Source organism: Corvus moneduloides, chromosome 3, assembly GCF_009650955.1.
Source record: "Corvus moneduloides isolate bCorMon1 chromosome 3, bCorMon1.pri, whole genome shotgun sequence".
NCBI classification, from domain to species: Eukaryota; Metazoa; Chordata; class Aves; order Passeriformes; family Corvidae; genus Corvus; species Corvus moneduloides.
This window is the reverse complement of record NC_045478.1, coordinates 47,733,457-47,751,177: the sequence shown is the minus strand read 5'-3', so window position 1 is coordinate 47,751,177 and position 17,721 is coordinate 47,733,457. Positions and strand designations below refer to the sequence as shown.

The following is a 17,721-nucleotide window of genomic DNA, read 5'->3' as shown; positions in this document are numbered from 1 at the left end:
CAATGGAGATATACGAGTAGCAGGAAACAATCTGTGCAAAAATGAAGAACAGTTTTGGATTGCTTCCTGCTGGAGAAGAGACTGGGATGATACCACACCGACCCCAGGGTAACTAAGAGCAAAACTTGGCTCTCTGGGTATCTCTGAGCATGGACAGTCATCCACACTGCAGTGAGCTATAAAAAGAATATAGCTTTCATATTATTTGTGTTGATCAAGAAGTTACTTGTGGTAATTTTGCTGTTATGCTGCTTCTAATCTTTCTGCTGGGTTTTGAATATTATCTTCAGATTTTTTTTTCATACTTTATTTTTCTATACATTAGCTATTTCTTTGGTGTCATCCTGTTTTACTGACATGAAAAATGAAAGCTCTTCTTTCACTTCATAACGAACAGCACAATTAAGACTTAATTAGATGCGTATGAGTAAGGAAATGGCAATGCCACACAGGACCTTAAACGTGGTATCGTTCAGTTGCTCAAGTGCAGAATCCTGGGAAAAAAAATCCAGACAAAAATATTCCCATCAACTTACTTCTAGCTGTACCTTTACAGGCTGGCATGATTGCCACTGGCAATTATTGTTTTTCTAGTCATTATTCTAAAAATACAATGTACCTATTTTTTTTCCCTTTCCACAATAAAAACTCTGACAGGTGCATGGAAATGAAATTTCTCCATGCATTGGATTCATAGAGAGGATTATGTGAAAACGTTTAAGGTCTAAGCAAAGATCATATGGCACTACATAGGATTTCTGAAGTTATTATGCTGTTATATGCCTACAGAAAAAAAGCCTTCATACAAAGATGTGAGGTAGTTTTCTCTCTTCAGAATTGTGCTGGTGCTAAATAGGGAAGAGGGTTAGTTGACGGATGGCCTGTCTCGGTGTCCTCTCTGTACCTGTTTGGAAATGGAAAAATTACTGCTGGTTTTCTGGCTTACCACCACAGGTCACCTCTGTGCCTTCCGATACCCCAACCCCAGGGACAGGACAGTGTCCAGGGCTCCTCCATCCAGCTTGTTCCAGCTGAAGGTGGCTTGAGTATCCACCAGAGGCTACAACAATAGACTTCAGGAGCAGGTGGATATGGAAAAAGGGTCCTGGGCAGGTCTCTGTGGACAGTAATAATCAGAAAAATAACCACTGATCCTTTGAAGATGTTAAGTGCAGGTCCAGCCTCTCTCCAAGTGAATAGCTAGCAAAAAGGAGGAGTTCTGTGTACTCGATGTCATCTAACCCTAAACCTTAGGTGAGGAGGTTCGTGATTCTCCAAAATGAGAATGAGGTGATTTGGCTTAGGTGAGCTAAGAGTCTGTTTCACAATTTGCCATACAATTGCCCAAGACAAACACATTGCAGTTGAGTTGGACAGCCTGGCACAATAGACCTAGTCACAGCTCTTTGGAAAACTGTGATGCTATTAGTGTTTCCTTGTTTCTTTTGGCAATTCAGGGAACAAACCAACTTGCAGATCATTCCTAAAAAAGGCATTCTGTAAGAGGCACTGATACACATTTTCTCTAAGTCTAACATTGATGAAGTTATAGTTGGCGATAGCAGTTTCTTGTACTTACCCGGAGAATGATGCTCCTGAGTGTATCTTCACTTTTCAAGCATCTGATCTCCCCTGACTTCCAAGTAGCTGATGCAACATTATTGCTCCTGAAAGCTCCAGGCAGGATTTGGCATCTGATTTGCAAAGACACTGATAAATTTTGCGAGTTTCTGAATTAAGGGCCGAAATGATTGTGAATCAGTTTGCTTTTTGTTTTCCTGACTTTTGAGTCCTTTTGCTCATTCTTCATGGTTTAGTGCAGATGTGACTCTATCTTCTTGCCCTAAGTGAGAAGGTTTTCATATTCTTTGCTACCCACATAGAAAAATAATGCTCCAAATGGACAGTGCTAGCAGGCACAGTGGCTCAGGCTGGCCAGAAAAAGTGCAGCTAGACAAGTGTTTGCCAATCGCTTTTAAACGAAGCTCACATAATCTTTTGAAAATAAGTATTGGCTCAGACCAATTCTATGGTATTGCCAGGGCAGTTCTGACTTGCAACTAACCAAAAATGCCTCAACATTGCAGAAATAAACTGACAGTTTATTTAACATATTTATTTCCTCATAAGTTCATTGTCAAGGGTATGACGAAGATGTGTGTGTGCTCTTTATAAATTACATATGTGCTACTGTTTCCTGGACCACGTTCTGATGCTCTGTGGAATCTGGAAAACAGTCATTTAATTGGGTGACCCACAGTTAGGCTTTGACATCCGCCACAACCAGCACATGAAGGAGCCAACAATGGCCCCATGAATTAAAAGGAACATGCAGGACTGTGATGGAGACGGGGAAGAAAGCTTTCTGTGAGCGGGGAATAAATATAATACACTGATCTTGTGTTCATGTTGAGCTTTGTCACTTTTGCAATGAAATTAGTCAAGATTAAAAAAGCTTTCCATTTCCACAATGCCAGAAACACCTCTCTGTGGACAACCCTCACACCTCCCTGTTCTTGCCAGCCCCTATTTCAGATGATGGGTAGTCTGCCTTCTGTGCAGCAGTTTTGGCTTAGCAGGCAGAGACCTTTTTTCCATTTCTTCCTGCCCTCTGAGCTGCTGCCTGCCCCAGTCTCCCTTATGGAGGCCCTTGCACTCCCCAAGCACCCAGCCTTCCAGTCACCCCTGTCTCCTTTCACTCTTAGTCATCGCTTAATTTTCTGGCACTGCCTTGACATGGGTCTGTTCCTCTTTTTTCAGGCCTCTGGTGTAAAGGTTTTATCCAAGCCATCCTTCAAAGATAACAAGAAAACTTGAAAAAAGAGTTTGTTTTTCAGCTCACAGTGGCATAACTCAGGGGAAAGACCACTGAAGGAAACAGAGAGACAGACAATCAGAGGGGAAAACCAGGCTCACAGCTTCAAACTGTTCATTTTTTCTGGCTCACACTGCCATTTCCTCAGATCCAGCACGATGGCATAGGAAATCAATACTCATTTGCTGTGTTGTGTTTCTGCACTTTAAAGGTAAGATTTTTTCCTTCTGTGAAATAATGGACTTGCCTGTAGTCAGGGCAGGTACTGAAACACTGGGATGTGTTTTCAAGAATAGTTGGGTATACCCACACAAGATTTCTGACATTCTTGAGTATTTCTGAGATTTGCTGGCCAAGGCCAAATCCTGCCTGTGAGTACAAGCCCTTTGATGGGGTTTAGCAGGAAGGTAATGGCACTATGTCTATAACAAAACTAATGGAATGAGCTTGGCAGCTGAGTTCTCAGTGTAAATGCCTGTTTCTGCTCAGTAACCAAATTTATCTATTATCAGAGAAGGGGACCACGCCTTCTTCAAGCCTTGGTTCTGAACCACCGCTGAAAAAGTTAGTGACTTTCTATTATTTGCTTTGTAGTGTCATGTTTATTACTGATAAAAAGGAGAAGCACTTAGTGACCAGACATCTTCTTTATAGGTCTGCAGCAACTGGTTCCACCTCAGAGATCTCACCTGAAACTCCTGAGCTTTTTTTTTCTTTATTCTCCCCCCTCCCCTTTTTATTTAAAAAAAATTTTCTTTCTCCCTTTTCCCTTTATTTTTTTCCCTCTCCACACCCCCCGAGACCAGTTTCCATACGTAGGAAGAACACATTCTCTCGTAGGAGAATATTAGAGCCTCTCAGGACGTGGGAAAGCGCATCCCCCTTGACCCGCGAGATGAAGGGGCAGCTCTGCCCCCCCAGCCGGTCCCTCCCGGGGCCCGCAGACCCACGGGAGGGACAACCCCGGTGAGGATGCCGAGCGCTTGGCCTGGGGCGTGTTTCCACCGCTCCCCCGGGGTGCAGCTGCTGTCGGGGCGGTGTGGGACAGCCCGAGGCCCCTTTGCAGCCCCCGCGGCCCCTCGGTGGGGCGATGCGCGGGAGTGCTGCTGCCCTCTCCCGGGGGGATGCGGGCAGCCCGGCCGTGCCGCCCCGTCCAGCCCCGGGCCGCCCCGCACGGCAGGGACACCCCGCACGGCAGGGACACCCCGCACTGCAGGGACACCCCGCACTGCAGGGACACCCCGCTCCCGGCTCGGGCAAACGGGGCTCTGTGGATGCCGGCTGGCCCGAGGGTGGCTTAGGAGCGGCAAGCGGTCCCGGTCCCCGTCGTAGGGCTGCGGGTGCTGGCTTGGTGCCGGCAGCGCCGCCGCCCCAGGGTTTCTCGGTGTTTTGGCGGCACCCTTGCTAGGGAGCCACGGAAGGGTGACAATCTTCTGGTGCCAGGGCCACCTGGGCACACGCATCCTGCTAACCAGCCTCAGGCTTCCACGTAGTAGCCTTGCTAGACGCGATCTCCAAACCAACAGGCGCTGTGCGAGAAGGTATTGCCTGGCCTTGGACAAAACCTCGGTGGGACCTGCCTGGAGACTGACTGGGCAGCAGGGCTCAGGGAAGGTCCAGCACCCAAACCAGGGCCCTCGCTCTGGTCATTTGCAAGTACAGGCAACGTGGTACATTTTTGACCACACTCCCGCATTTGTCTGTGTCATACTCATGATGTGGTTTTCATTTGTTTCATTCTTTGCTTTGAAAGCCAGTTCTTCAGAGCTGAGGCATTCAGGACACTCAGAGAAGTCAGATCCTCTGCGTTGGGTGCTCCTTGCCTGTTGATGGCATCTTTATCACCACATTTACTTCTGTGTTTTCATAAATCTGTCTCGGATAGTTCCATGCCGTGACGTTTACTGCATGACTGGCACAAGCCAGCACCAGGTGGGCCAGGTGACACGGTGCTGGTGGGTACAACCAGTTGCTCTGGGAGCCACTTCAAACAGTCCTGAATTCCCAGCAGCTGGCATGACTGTCACGGCACTGTTGGCCAGCACTGTGTCCCATCACCGCTGCCATGTGTGCAGCATTGAATCGGCTGCAAAAAACGGATGGGGCCATTCCTGCTTGGCTCTGCTATTCCTGAAGGCACCACGCTATGGAATTGCAGGGCTCCGCTTTGTTTTTCTCATGTGTGTCATACCAGAGCGCTACAAACCCCAGACTTGGTGAGAAGTCCATGGGAATGGCTAAAAAGAGCTTGAGTCAGAAGGAACGGGCACGGGATCAAGGTCCTGCCAGACAGAGTTATCAGATATCCTGGCACTTCAACCCCCGGTGAGGGGCTACCCACTGCTGTACTCACTCCTCCTGCTCTGAGAAGAGTTTGCCTTTGGTGGCTGTGGTTTTGTTCAGAGTTGGCCACGGGGAAGTTTGGAGCCAGGTACCAACAAAGGTGTCCAGCTTCAGATAAAACGTGAGAAATACTTTGTTTGCAGAAGCTGCAGTTTATTTCTCCATCACAATTTTTTTCTCTGTTTGGGGGATTTTTGTCCTTAAATTGTTGCTGTATTTCAGCATGTTTTAAAGTCACTTCCACAAGACAGATACTATTAAAACCCTTTCTCGGATGAAGAGAGTATTACCTGGATGAAACGCACGGCACAGAAACCGCGCTCCCCGCGGAGCAGGATGCGTCCGAGGCAGGTACAGCCCACGGGCACAGGCACAGCCCGTGTCCCGGGACGAGCCGCGGCCACCCTCGCCCTGCCCCGGGAGGAGCCCCCGGAGGAGGCCCCGGGATGAGTCCCCGCCCCGGCCCCGCCCCTCGCCCCGCCCCCGCCCCACCTCGGCCAATGAGCGGCGGCGCCCCGCGGCGGGGGCCGGCTCTTTCCCGGCACGGCGCTTCCGGTTTCTCGGCGCGGCCGCCATGGCGCCGCCGCGGTGCCTCCGCCGGGCGCTGCTGCCGGCGCTGGCGCTCACCCTCCTCGGCCTCGCCGCCGCCGTGGGGCCGCGCCGGACCCCGGCGCTGGAGCTGGCGGAAGAGCTGTGGGAGGAGCTGTGGGACGCGGGGCTGCCCGGCGACCTGCCCGAGCTGGAGCCCGAGTGCCGCAGCCTCCTGGCCGCCTTCGCGGAGGGCAGCGCGGCGCTGACGGGCTGCCTGGGCCGGCGCGCCCGCCCGGTGCGGCTGTGCCAGGGCTGCCACGGCCACTACCGCCGCCTGCTCGCACAGTACGGCAGCATCGCCCGCGCCGTCGGGGTGCGTCCGTGGGGGCGGGGGGGGTGCGCGGCTGCCGGGGCGGGCTGGGGGCCTGGCCCCTTTCCTTTAGGCTTCCAGGCCTGTGAGTTCGGTGCCGGAGCACGTCAGGTGGCGGCGGCATCCTCGGGAAGGCAGGCTGAAAGCCTCGCCGGGGTGCGGAGGGCAGTTTGGCAGAGGCGGGGAGTGTTTGGGAAGCGCTGCTGCCGGAGACGGCCGCCTCCTTCTGCTCTGCTGTAGCACGGTCCGTGCAGCCAGCTCCTGGCATGGCTGGGGGCAAGGAGCTCCACCTGCAGAGAAAGCTATGCGAGTGGAAAAACTTGAGTTGTTCTTGCTGATGTAGCAATGGCTCTCAGGTTGTCTAGCACTAATGGGGGACGCTGCTAGAGCTTAGCTGCCTGGCACTTCCCGGAAAACTGATGCTCTGTGAAGCTGTGGCGAGTGATGCACATCATCTTGTGAGGAGCCGTGTCACAGTGTTCTTGGCTCCAAAGCTGACGGGAGTGTGCGTAGAAAGCCTGAGCACTGGCTGGAGTCAGTGCACCCTACTGCTGGGAGAACTTTGACTGAAGCTGGGTCTTCTGTTTACATCCTCCAGACTTTGATCGTGCCTTGTTTTGTTTTTTTTTCCCCCTCCTTTCCTTAGTGTTGCACAGGGTTCATGGCTTGTTCTGTGTGTTCTCATGGAGTTGATCCATTTGTAAAAGTTAGTTCCTGGGATGATGTGAGGATGACATTAGTGAATCAGACCAAAGTGCCTTTGTTCTGTGATGATGGTAAGAGAACAGGCAGAGAGCAAGTTTATGGCAGTGTCTACCCTGGATTGTGCTTTCAGTCCTGGGATTTCTGAATTCCAGGATTTAGAATTGCCATTGACAAGAATAAATCTGCTACTCTTCAAGCCCAGGCAATAAACAGAGGCCACAGTGGCCTGCAGACCATTTCACTGCACAGTCTCCTGTCATTAGAGAAGTATCAGTATTGCTTTTGGGTAGTGTTTTGGGTTGTTTTCCTACTTCCCCTCACCGTGCTTGTATTGGAAGAGTGCATGCATGTTCCCTTGGTAATTGTCCTCTCCAGGGCAAATATGTAGCCAGTGGTCTCATGTTTTAGCTGGCAAACTTGTAGTCTGTTCTATTTGTTTCTGTTACGGAAGCTGTTTCATGCCAGTGACTAGGTAGGAAAGTGAAAAACTGAGTGTGTAATTCTCTTGGGTACTTTTGCCATGATATTTTGGCTAGGATTAGGTTGCCAAACATATTCCAGTACTTAGAATATTTATGAACTCATTGCAGCTGCGGTGCTTGAGTACTAGCAGCCTGGGAGGACTTGTCCACTATATGGTCTGGAAGACACATCTGTTGGCTTTACTTCTGTATGTGGATTAACTAACTAGGTAAATAAAGAGGTGGCCTCTTGCAACCTCAGTCCATGATTACAATTAATCGGGTATCTGATGTTTCTGTCTTAACAGTAGTTAGAGTGCAATGTTACGGGAGCAGCCAGTTTAAGTTTTGGACATCTCTGAAATACAAAATCCTCCTCACCAGGCTAATTAAAGAATCAATTAGGCAAACTTTATTTAAGGACTGATTTAGGTCTATGTGATTCAGTTTTGGTAAAGTGCTTTTTCCTACTCATGAGCCCAGGTGGTGGGGAAGCGTCACAGCCTTTGTGAAGCAGCCAGAGTTTCCTGCATAAACAATATTCTTGCATATCTGTAATTTAGTAGAAATGAAAGTGGGTGAACGTGGGAGGTACCAGATGTGGCAATATTTGACTTCTGCAGTTGAGCCTCCAAGGGAAAGTTCTTATTTAATCCCCCCCTCCCCATTTTAACAAAGAGAGGCAGAAACTGAATCTCTTGTAAAGCACTGTAAGGAACAAGTTTCTCATTAAAGAGATTATTTTTTTTTTTCTATGTCCCACGTCACTTATCAAAGAGGCTTTTGGCAGCTTTGGCAATTTTGAGAAGTGCTTAAGTCAATTTGGCAGCCAGACACCAGGAGCTAGAGCACAGGAGTCAGCTGACTGGAGGTCATGGTTCTGTATCTGAATTCTGATCAGACTACTTCCTGTTTATTCTGCAACTGCTTTTACAGTCACTGTGCATTTTTTATGAGCTTGGTCCAGAGAAAAAAATTGCTCTAAGAGTTGTGGCAGAGCCTGCTTTGAGGATGGGGTGCACTGAATGGCTCACTAAGACAGATGAGCTTGGTACCTGTGTCTGGGGAGGGTGAGAGCCTGGCCTGGTCAAATGCTTGGGAGAGTGAGCATGGGCACTGCTCCACAGAGCACTCTGTTCCTGGTGTTGCTGCACTGGGGGGGAGTTTGCTGCTGATAGGCTATGTTGGTGCAGCGGTTTTGGAGGCTGTTTCTGCTTGGGTTTGGTTTGTTTGAGGCCAGTCTGCTGGTTCAGTTCCTTCAACTATCCCTTCTGTCTAATGAGAACAACCCTGTCCTCTCCTCTGACTGCACATGCCTTGAGCTGGCTCCCAGGCCCATGGCCCAGGAATGGATGAATGTAAGCCACCTGGCAGAGAAAGTCCTGTCTGTATGCTTGGTGGTTTTTTGGTTATTTTTATTTGCCATGTATTTTTTGACTGACTTGCATGCAGCCCTAGTAGATCTGCAGAGATTATGTACAGTAAGCTGTGTTGCTCACAGTATGAATTGGAGGATCAAAAGATTTTTGTTCCATCACTTCTGTTCTGCCTTTTCTAGAAATATCCATGTGATGTGTTGTGATTGTTTTAGATGCGCTTGTGTAAAATACATTTCAGAAATTTCCGTTTGTATTTTTAACACTTGTTTGCTTCCTTTCTGGTTTCCTTTTATTTCTAGAATTCCTCTGAGAGCCACAATTGTGCCAAAAGCATCTTGACCTCAGACAGGCTGCAGATAGTTGTGACCCTTTCGGAGTTCTTCAATGAAACCTGGGAGGCAGCCAACTGCGCAAGTACGTGACTTGTTCTGTAGCTCTCGTGCTACTGTGATGACGTAGCCCCTAAAATGTGCACAGATCAGAATTGTATGTGTTTATTTGAATGCAGCCGGTAGATGACACACAAATCCCGAACTATAGCCACCCCGAGAGTGTTTTCTTTTGTAAGGGCCCAAATCTGAGGGCAGTAGTCTGTTGGAAAACTACTGATGGTGCTTACTACTTTCAGGAGAATTTTATAGGATGTTGGCTTGCTCTCACAGTGCTGTTGCTGAACTCCTAAATTCCCCAAATACTGTTGTTTTTAAAGGTCTGTCTGATTAGAGCACCTGAAGTAGGGTAGGACGGATGGAAGCAGTAACATGGGGTTGAGCCCATGACTGGGAGAAAAGCCCCAGAGTTCCCTCAAGGCTGGTAAAAAGCTCAGCTCTTGTCTTAAAGAATAATAATTACGCTGTGATTTCTACTGGTGTGTTCATGGTCTAACTGTTTCCTGGGTGCTCTCCATTTCATCTCCTCTGCTGGTGCTTCTGCTTCTGCAAAATGGCTGTTACTGTTGCTGGGCAAAGCCAGATTTGTGGGCTAGGAAATAAAAGTAATGTCTTGTTTTATCTCGAAGTCCAAAGATAATTCAGTCTCCCTCTTCAGAAAGCACTTGATGATAGTCTTCATCTTTCACTTAATCAAGGCCAATTAATTCTGAAATGTGTTCTCGATGAAGCATTAGGTCAGCAGGTCTGAGATATCAATGGCAGGCAGATACGGAAACTGCAGTGTTGACTAGACCTGTCCTTTATAGTTGAGAGCTCTTTTAGCAGGAGTGGAGTGTCTGAGGCTTGCTGGCTGTGGAAATGTTAGAAATTAAAATATTCTGATGTATTTCTTTCTTTTCAACAGATTGTTTAAAGAATAACAGTGAGGGATTATCAAATTCTACTGAAGAATTCCTGGATTTATTCAATAAATCTTTGACATGTTTTGAACATAACCTCCAGGTATTTGTGCTGTGTACTTAAGAGAAGCACCAAATCCTCTAACTGCTACAAAAATTTTATTTATGTTGAATAAACTGCAGATGCAGACCAGGCAAATAAACTGCTGCTGAGTTTGTGAATTGTAGGCAGATAAATCCATGATCAGTAAAATGCAGTTGTTTACAGACTGAGTGCCTAAAATTAATTCTAATTGATACTCACCTTGACTTCATTTTGTATGTAATTGCAATGCTACTTCACATCAAAATTTCTGAATTCACAATAGTTGATAATTACGTAGTAAAAACCAGCATGTCTGCATGCTGTCGGTCTCTCTTGCTTCGTAGAATTGTTGTCTTTTTTACATAGAAATTCAATCTTTAAATATCCTTTTGATAATATGGACTAGCTCAGAAGGACCAGCTGCCTTAAATTCTTGTAACATTTCTTTTGACTGTTAAAATTACTTGTAGTTAAAGGTTGGCCATATTGCAAAGACAATATAACTTCCTTAGTGAAATAAATGTAGTAATGTCCTCAGAGAAAATGCCCTATATAGCCTAAGAAATGGCATATTCCATTTCAGTCAGAAACTGGCCAGATTTCAGGATCATTCAGTAGTAAATTGGGTTTGCTTCAATGGGCATGGGACAATCTCTGAGGAAACTGTCTGCTTCTTTCTTAATGCTTTCTAGGAAATGTGTCTTTATAGGCCTTGGTCAGGAGCAGTGTGGACTGACCTATTGAAAACTTAGAGGGATTAAACTAGAACTTAACCCAGTGGTCAGTGGGTAGCTGGTACAGCCATTACTGGGCTGAAATATCTTCAGAGATTGTAGTTTCGTTTTCAAAGGTCCTGTATTGCGTTCGTGGAGTGCTGAAGGCCACAAATGGAAAGGATTGCTTAGCATGGCACAGCCTGTCCCTGTCAATGTAGCTCAGCAGTAGCAGCCTAACAAATCAAACCAATTTTTTTTTTTTTGTAATGCCTTAAACTGTCATTCATTCAGTTTTATAACCCTAGGGGCAAGCCATTGATCTGTCACCAAATAACTACACGGAAGTGTGTAAAAACTGCAACGAAACCTACACAAAATTGAATGATCTGTATAACCACCTGCAGAGGATGAACAGGCAAGGTGGTGAATCTGCACACTCCGCACATTTGTGTATCGACGTGGAAGATGCAGTAAGTGTTTGTTAATACACTTTATTAATCTGAGCCATTTGTGCTTGTCTTACTAGGGATTGCCTTTTCCTTTGGGCAGGGGGCAGTAGGGGCAGCCGTGCCTTTGGCAGGCTGGTGTCCCGTGGTGGGAGGTGCTTGGTGGGGCTGTCTTGCTGGGCCCTGTCCTCAGACAGTGCCGCAGGAGCGTGACTGAAGCTCCTGATCTCCCGAGCGCATTCCAGTTTGGGTAGCTGCACTTTCATTTCTTGTTACTGTGAAGGAGATGGATTTAAAAAAAATAAATCTCTTAATCTTCTGGCTTTTAATGTGAGGATTTACTGCTATTGTTCTAGCTGGTGTATTAATTGATTCCTTATTACAGCAGGAATAAGGGATCCTGCTTGTAGGGATCCTCAGCATTGACAACATATGTTTGGGAAAAGCTTTGTTATATTGTGGGGTTTAAGTGGCCGGGCTGAAGGAGTGCTCGTCAAAAGCATGGGATTAGCCCTGTCTCCACAGACTGTCAGTGAGCTCTCTGGGAAACAGGCATATGGCCATGTCTACGTGTATCTGAGTATGGTTATGTTCTTGAAGCTTGTAAAAGTTTTGATGTGAAATCTTGGCTCCATCTAAATGGTCTGTTTCAACATTTCTAGGGATTTGCTTGCTTTTGGGGGGAGATCTGTTCAAGTGCAATTTCCTGAGGTGATATTTGAACGCTTGCATGTCTTGAGGCCTGAGTGTTTGCCATGCCATGCTGCACAGAAAAAATGCACGTGCTTGCTTTCATGGGTTGCTTATGTTTTCCTTTTAGATGAACATCACTCGGAAGCTTTGGAGCAGGACTTTCAACTGTTCTCTTCCCTGCAGTGATACAGTCCCAGTGATTGCAGTTTCATCCTTTATTCTCTTCCTACCTATTGTTTTTTATCTTAGTAGCTTCCTTCACTCAAAGCAGAAGAAACGGATACTCATTTTGCGTAAGTGGTGGTGTTGGCATTTCACTGTTGGAGTTGGGAGGTGCCAGGGATTTGCTTGGCTCTTGTGGGAGAGGGGCCCAGCCAGATCCGCCTGCAGCTGTGCTGACGGCGCTAATAGCAACTATTAGTCTGCTGCTGTCCCCTGAAGAAGGGTAGTAAAGAGCTTCAGCCATATCTTTTCATTAAAGTTTCTGGATGTGAACAGAAAGCTGTTTGCAAGTCTGTGTCGGATAAAGAGAGGGAGTGGAGAGACTAGTTTTGTGGAATTCTTTGTGTTTAATTTTCATATAATTTTTCCCTTTCTAGCCAAGCGCATCCAGTCAAATGCCAGTCTTGTGAACATCCAAGAAAAATACAGCTGAGCTGCAAAACAAAACCTGAGAACTGCTGCTGGTATACAGTGGGTACAATTGTGTTGGAATGAGGCCGGCACAAAAGAGGAGTTAATTATGGTTTAGTGTAATGATACAGAGCAACACAAGTTAAACAAAATGCTGTCTGACTTCTAAGCGAGGATATTAACAAACATGACAAGGCAGGGCTGTGTGACACTGTATGGACTCTGGTTTTGAAAAATCTGTGGTGTTTTTTTTCCAGTCTCAGGCTGAGGCTGGTGTTTTTCTGTTTCTAAGCTTTTGTACTTCACATCAGTAGAATAGCTACACTTTTCTTGCATGGTATTTTCCTATAGTTGTTCCACAAAAACCTGAGATTTTGAATATTTTTGAGGTGATTTTGATAGACAAGATTTGAAATAATGTTTGATGTTTCTGCTTAAAACATTATTTTTAATTCCACATAATATTAAGACTTGAGATGGAAGGAACCCTTTTAAAAAGTTCCCATCTTTCCTATAGCACTGAAAAGTCATGCTGCTGGCATCTGTTAAAAAAGAGGCATGAAATATGCAGAGAAAGTGGTAATATATAGTGTTTAAAATGGCAACAAAAGCAGCACAACTGCCAGTGCTGGACTTGAATAGTAATCATTGATGGCTACAGTATTCTGTTCTCTCTGAAACTGGTATTATTATTATTATTATTTAGTCTTATCCACACTTTAACCACTAAAATAATTGCTTTTCAAATCTTACATTTTCAGAGGCTAATTTTACATGTCTGCTTGGGTAACAAGGTTTCACTCCCTGTTTATTTATGCGATTTCCTGTCCTTTTTAATTCTAATGTTTTGGGGGGTTTTATGTTTTTGTAGAGGAGAAGTGAGGTAAAGTCAAGTCACTGGAGATGCTGAATTTCCTGGTCTGGAGCTTGCTGTGGCTTAATGCAGAGGTGTTTACAGGAACTTTGTAGGGTAAAAGTTGTGTTTTCTAGGCAATGTGTTTTAGCAGTAAGAGAACCTGCTGGTTCACTAACTTAAAAACTGTTCTGAAGAACATGAATATACTGTGTTGGGAATTGATGACTTTCAAGAAATAGTTTAAAAATATTATTCCTGTGAAATAGATGGATGTAAACAAATTCAAACTTGCAGAACTCCAAAGCTGATGGAGAAATTCGTGCAATAACTGTGGGGATGGGTGGTGCTGCTGTCAGGCTGTGGGCACAATTTAATGGCTGTAGCAATAGTGGCAGTCCAGTTTGTTTCTTGTATTTCTGATTTGGGAGAGGTGGGGTTGAAATTATTTGTAGCTGTACCTGAGGTTAATGAATGCCAGAGTCTTTGCTCCAATTTTTAAATGTATTTTCTAACCTTGAGATATAAAAAAATGGTCATTACAGCTAAAAAAAATTAAATTTCTCTTGGAATCTGTGTCCGATGTCCATCAAATGTCCCATGAAATAGTTGTATTTATTTGATTTGCTTTGGAGCCTATAATGTTGAATTTTTCCTTTGCACTAAGGCTCAAATAAATATATAACAGTGTAACAAAACAATCCTAAAGCTCTTCAAATCATTGGGTTTTTTTTTTCTGTTAGGACATACTGTTGGTTTTGAAGTCAAGTTTAACAAGTTTATTACACAGTATGTTTAATAATAAGTAAAATACGGTGTTAGCAATTGGTCCCACCCACATGATTGCCTTTTTGTGTTTTATCAGAAAGAAGTATCTATGTCCCTGTGTTTAACATGTGAATTACTAGATCAGCAGTCACTTTGTGTTAGGTAGTTTACAACAATGGTATAAAACTCTGTTTCTCTCGCTTATTGCATAACAGTGCTTTCGTTCGGCTGGGAGACGCATGCTGCCTTTTAAGAAAAAAATATTATTTTTTACTTCTATTATTCTTTAACTTCAACTTTCTGGTACTTATTCAGCTGCCTGCTCTAATAGCATTACATTGATTTGGGACATCATATGATTGAGAGCTGTTCAAAGGAATCTTTCATTCGTGCAGATAAAGCCAGTTTGTATGTGCAGCATTTCAGAATGACAGCTTTTATACTGTAAGCGGTGGCTTTTTGAGCACATTCATGTTAAGTAGGTCTGAAGTCATTACTTTTGGATATGGTGGTTAAGCACTTTAAAAAAAAAAAAATCAGCTTTTCTTATTTTCCTGGCTCCTAAGCCAAACGGAAATACTCATGTGACTTTTGTTGTTTTTGATTTTAAAGTAGCAGCAAAGTTTACACTTGAGATTTTTAATGTTACAGCTACTATTTTTTCCTTTTTTATTTTTCTCCTTCCTCCCCCAACTTTCTACTGTTAACTTTCTTTACACAGTGTTATATTTTTGGCAGGGTATTTCATATATAAATTGATTGAATTCTCTTTATACTCTATTTGCTAGAGAAATGTGGAAGCACACAGACTGTTGAAAGAGAAATAGAATTCTTTTTTGCTGCTAGTCTTCCATCTTTATTTTTTGCCTTTTTGGTATTATGTGTATTAAATAGCATAAAATTTGAAATACTGGTTGTTTGTATCTTTTTTGTGGAAATAAAGACTTCTTACTGTGGGGGGTAGCACTTTGATTCATATTTATACTTACTAGGAAACGTGCAAAGTCAGCTCTAATAAAGATTGTCAATAAACAGTGAACAGTGTGGTTACTTAATTGCTTCATCTGTAGTAGTTTTATACTCCTGGTGTTCTGGGTTTGTGTTCAGAAGCACCTGCTTATTATTCTTCATTATGCTGTTTGCAGGAAAACAGCACCAGAAAGATGTTTTCAAAGCAGTGCTGTGCTGAGTTACGGAATGGCAACTGCTGAGAGGGTGGAGTTTCAGCTTTGTCGAAGCTTCCTGAACTCTATGGAAAGGCTCGTGTTAGTGGCAACTGAGTCTCATGGGTGAGCGTGCAGAAGTAAGGCTGGTGGGGTTAACTTGCTGACTTTGTGGGGAGGCTTTTGGTTGCCGGCACTGACACTTACAGCTTCAGCAGGCACCCTGTTGGATCGCTGCTGGGCTGCAGGGTTTAAAAAGCAGCAGTGCAGTGCCTCACTATGGAGAGTCGGATGTCTCGCCTGATGGCAGAGGCCTTGTGCTCTGCTGGTGGGATGTGTGTAGCGCAAAGGCAAATTAAAATCTCGGCGTGTCTCTTGCAAGGCACTTCCAGGAAGGCGGGAGGAATCGCGATCCGGCGTGGTTCTGGCTGCCTGTATGCTTGGGAGAGAAACTTGAAAGGGAATCGGCACAGGAAAAGGGCAAGTGGGAAGAGCAGAGGGTTCAACTGATGAGTGCAGCAGAGGTTCAGAGAGTATGTGAGTGTGGAAATGGGGGTCTGTAAGCACACGCAGGGAGAGGCTGCTGAAGTGCTCAGGTGGTTGAAAGATCCTGAGAAAAGAGGATATGAATGGGACCTTGATGGCAACTGAGCTGGAAGGGGGATGCTCTGGCTTCTCAGTGGAAGTGAGGCTGGGGACTGTAAGGTATGGATGCAGTGCGGCTGAGCTTGAGTCCCCCACTGGTCTGTGGCGGGATGCCTGCACAGGATGACAACAGGGACATGCTTCTGAGTTAAAAGCAGCTGCTTTCTTCTGGGAGGGGACCCGGATTGTGTGATGGTGTTGAAATAATCCTGGTTCAAAGGTTCTTTACAAAGCTCCTGTTCTATTTTGAGCTGAGTGAGGACTCCTGTTTAGCACTAAACAAGGGACTTCTTTAAAAGAAACCAAAAATAGATTTTTTTTTTTTTTTTTGTGTAATGGCTGCTTTTTGCATCTTCATTAAATAACTGCTATAATCACAAAATGGCTTCAGTTTCCTAATGTTTTGTTTCTGGTGCTTCCTGTCCAGATAATCAAGTACCGTCAAATCTTGTGTTTCTGCTAATTTCTACCTTAGTTTTCGTGCCCTGAATATAGAGTTCCTCTGGAATGATAAGCTGTGTGATTAGAAAAATCACTGCACTCCTAATCAGAATGGATGGGTAACTTACCAATTTTTGTTCATATTTCATTGTGAATTTTCCCTCTGGGACTGATGTAAGCTTTTTTAGCCTGACCTTCATTAAGTTTGTGCAGGATGCGCATTCTGTGTCTTTGCCAGAGTGAAAAGTTACATACTGGAAGAGCATAGCCAGTAAATTCTGCAGCTTCTCTGGAGTGTTGCTTCTCCCAGCATTGTGATGAGTGTCTGTTGCTACTTGCTGGAGGCAGCCAGGCTGATTTATGTGCAACAATAACCTTGTGTTGTGCTGAAAGTTGAAGTGCAGTTGCTATCCTGGAGATCCTAACCTAATCTAAGGCAAAAATAACATGGAAAGGAAGAAAACAGGAGGTGATGTGATCAGTGACCGCAATCGGTTGTGTGATATCTGTATCAAACACCTGCACTCAGAAAAGGTTACCAGCATCTCTGCTGGCCTTTCAGAGTGTTCCTGGCATGGTCCGTACCCAGGACTGGGTGTGGGCTTAGGGAGCTGTCAGACCAGCATCTTCTTCTGCTATGGCAGCAGCTTCAATGCTTTGCTCTGCTGGGAAGTTGGTGCTGCTCCAAACTGGTTTCCTCCAGCATCTGCTCTGAACTGTGGCAAGGATAGTGCTAGGGAGCTGGCACTGTGGGGAAGGAATATGGGGATACTCTAGAGTATAGCTTTGAGGGGAGCCTGTTGCTGGAAGTATGAGCTAGGTTTGGGCTTTTTCACTTCTGTGCATCATGGTTGCCAAGGGGACTAAGCAGAATAGGGCTGACTGAGCACAAGGACAGCAGGGACACTGCTGCAATGTTTTGCTGTGTCAGAGAGACAAAGTTGTGTCAAGTAAATGCTAATTATTTTTTAACAATAACTTAATTAGTTGTGGTAGAAATAAGTTAAATAATTACATAAGCTCTAATCTTCCTCTGCTCCTGTCTGAGGTGAAAATAATGGAATTTTTTTCCAAATAATTATTAAAAGAAAGATACTTGCTAGTAGCTCAGTTGAATTTTTAACTTTTAATACTGAAAATTCTCCTCTGGTGCCAGCACAGTAAGTATCATGGATTGCTGCAATTAAACCAGTGCATTAAGTTATTCATAATACTCTTTCTGGGCAGTGTTCCCACCTGCTTAATCTGTGCTATACAAGCATTTATTAGAACTGACTGTTGAAAAACGCCAAGCTAAATCAGACACTAAAAAAAAAAAATTAAAAAATCAATATGATGCCCTAAACTGGTTTAATATGTCTTTCCTCTTCAATAATCCTACAC

General features: G+C 44.9%; 1 protein-coding gene across 1 annotated transcript; it reads left to right on the top strand.

The window, feature by feature from the left end:
- The first annotated feature begins 5,702 nt into the window (after positions 1-5,702).
- OSTM1 (osteoclastogenesis associated transmembrane protein 1) lies at positions 5,703-15,128 on the top strand. The gene is made up of 6 exons (XM_032101401.1): positions 5,703-6,062; positions 8,904-9,018; positions 9,901-9,998; positions 11,002-11,166; positions 11,963-12,128; positions 12,435-15,128. Exons 1-6 carry the CDS (start codon positions 5,733-5,735, stop codon positions 12,488-12,490), a joined length of 930 nt encoding a protein of 309 aa, XP_031957292.1. The 5' UTR covers positions 5,703-5,732; the 3' UTR covers positions 12,491-15,128.
- Positions 15,129-17,721: the final 2,593 nt, after the last annotated feature.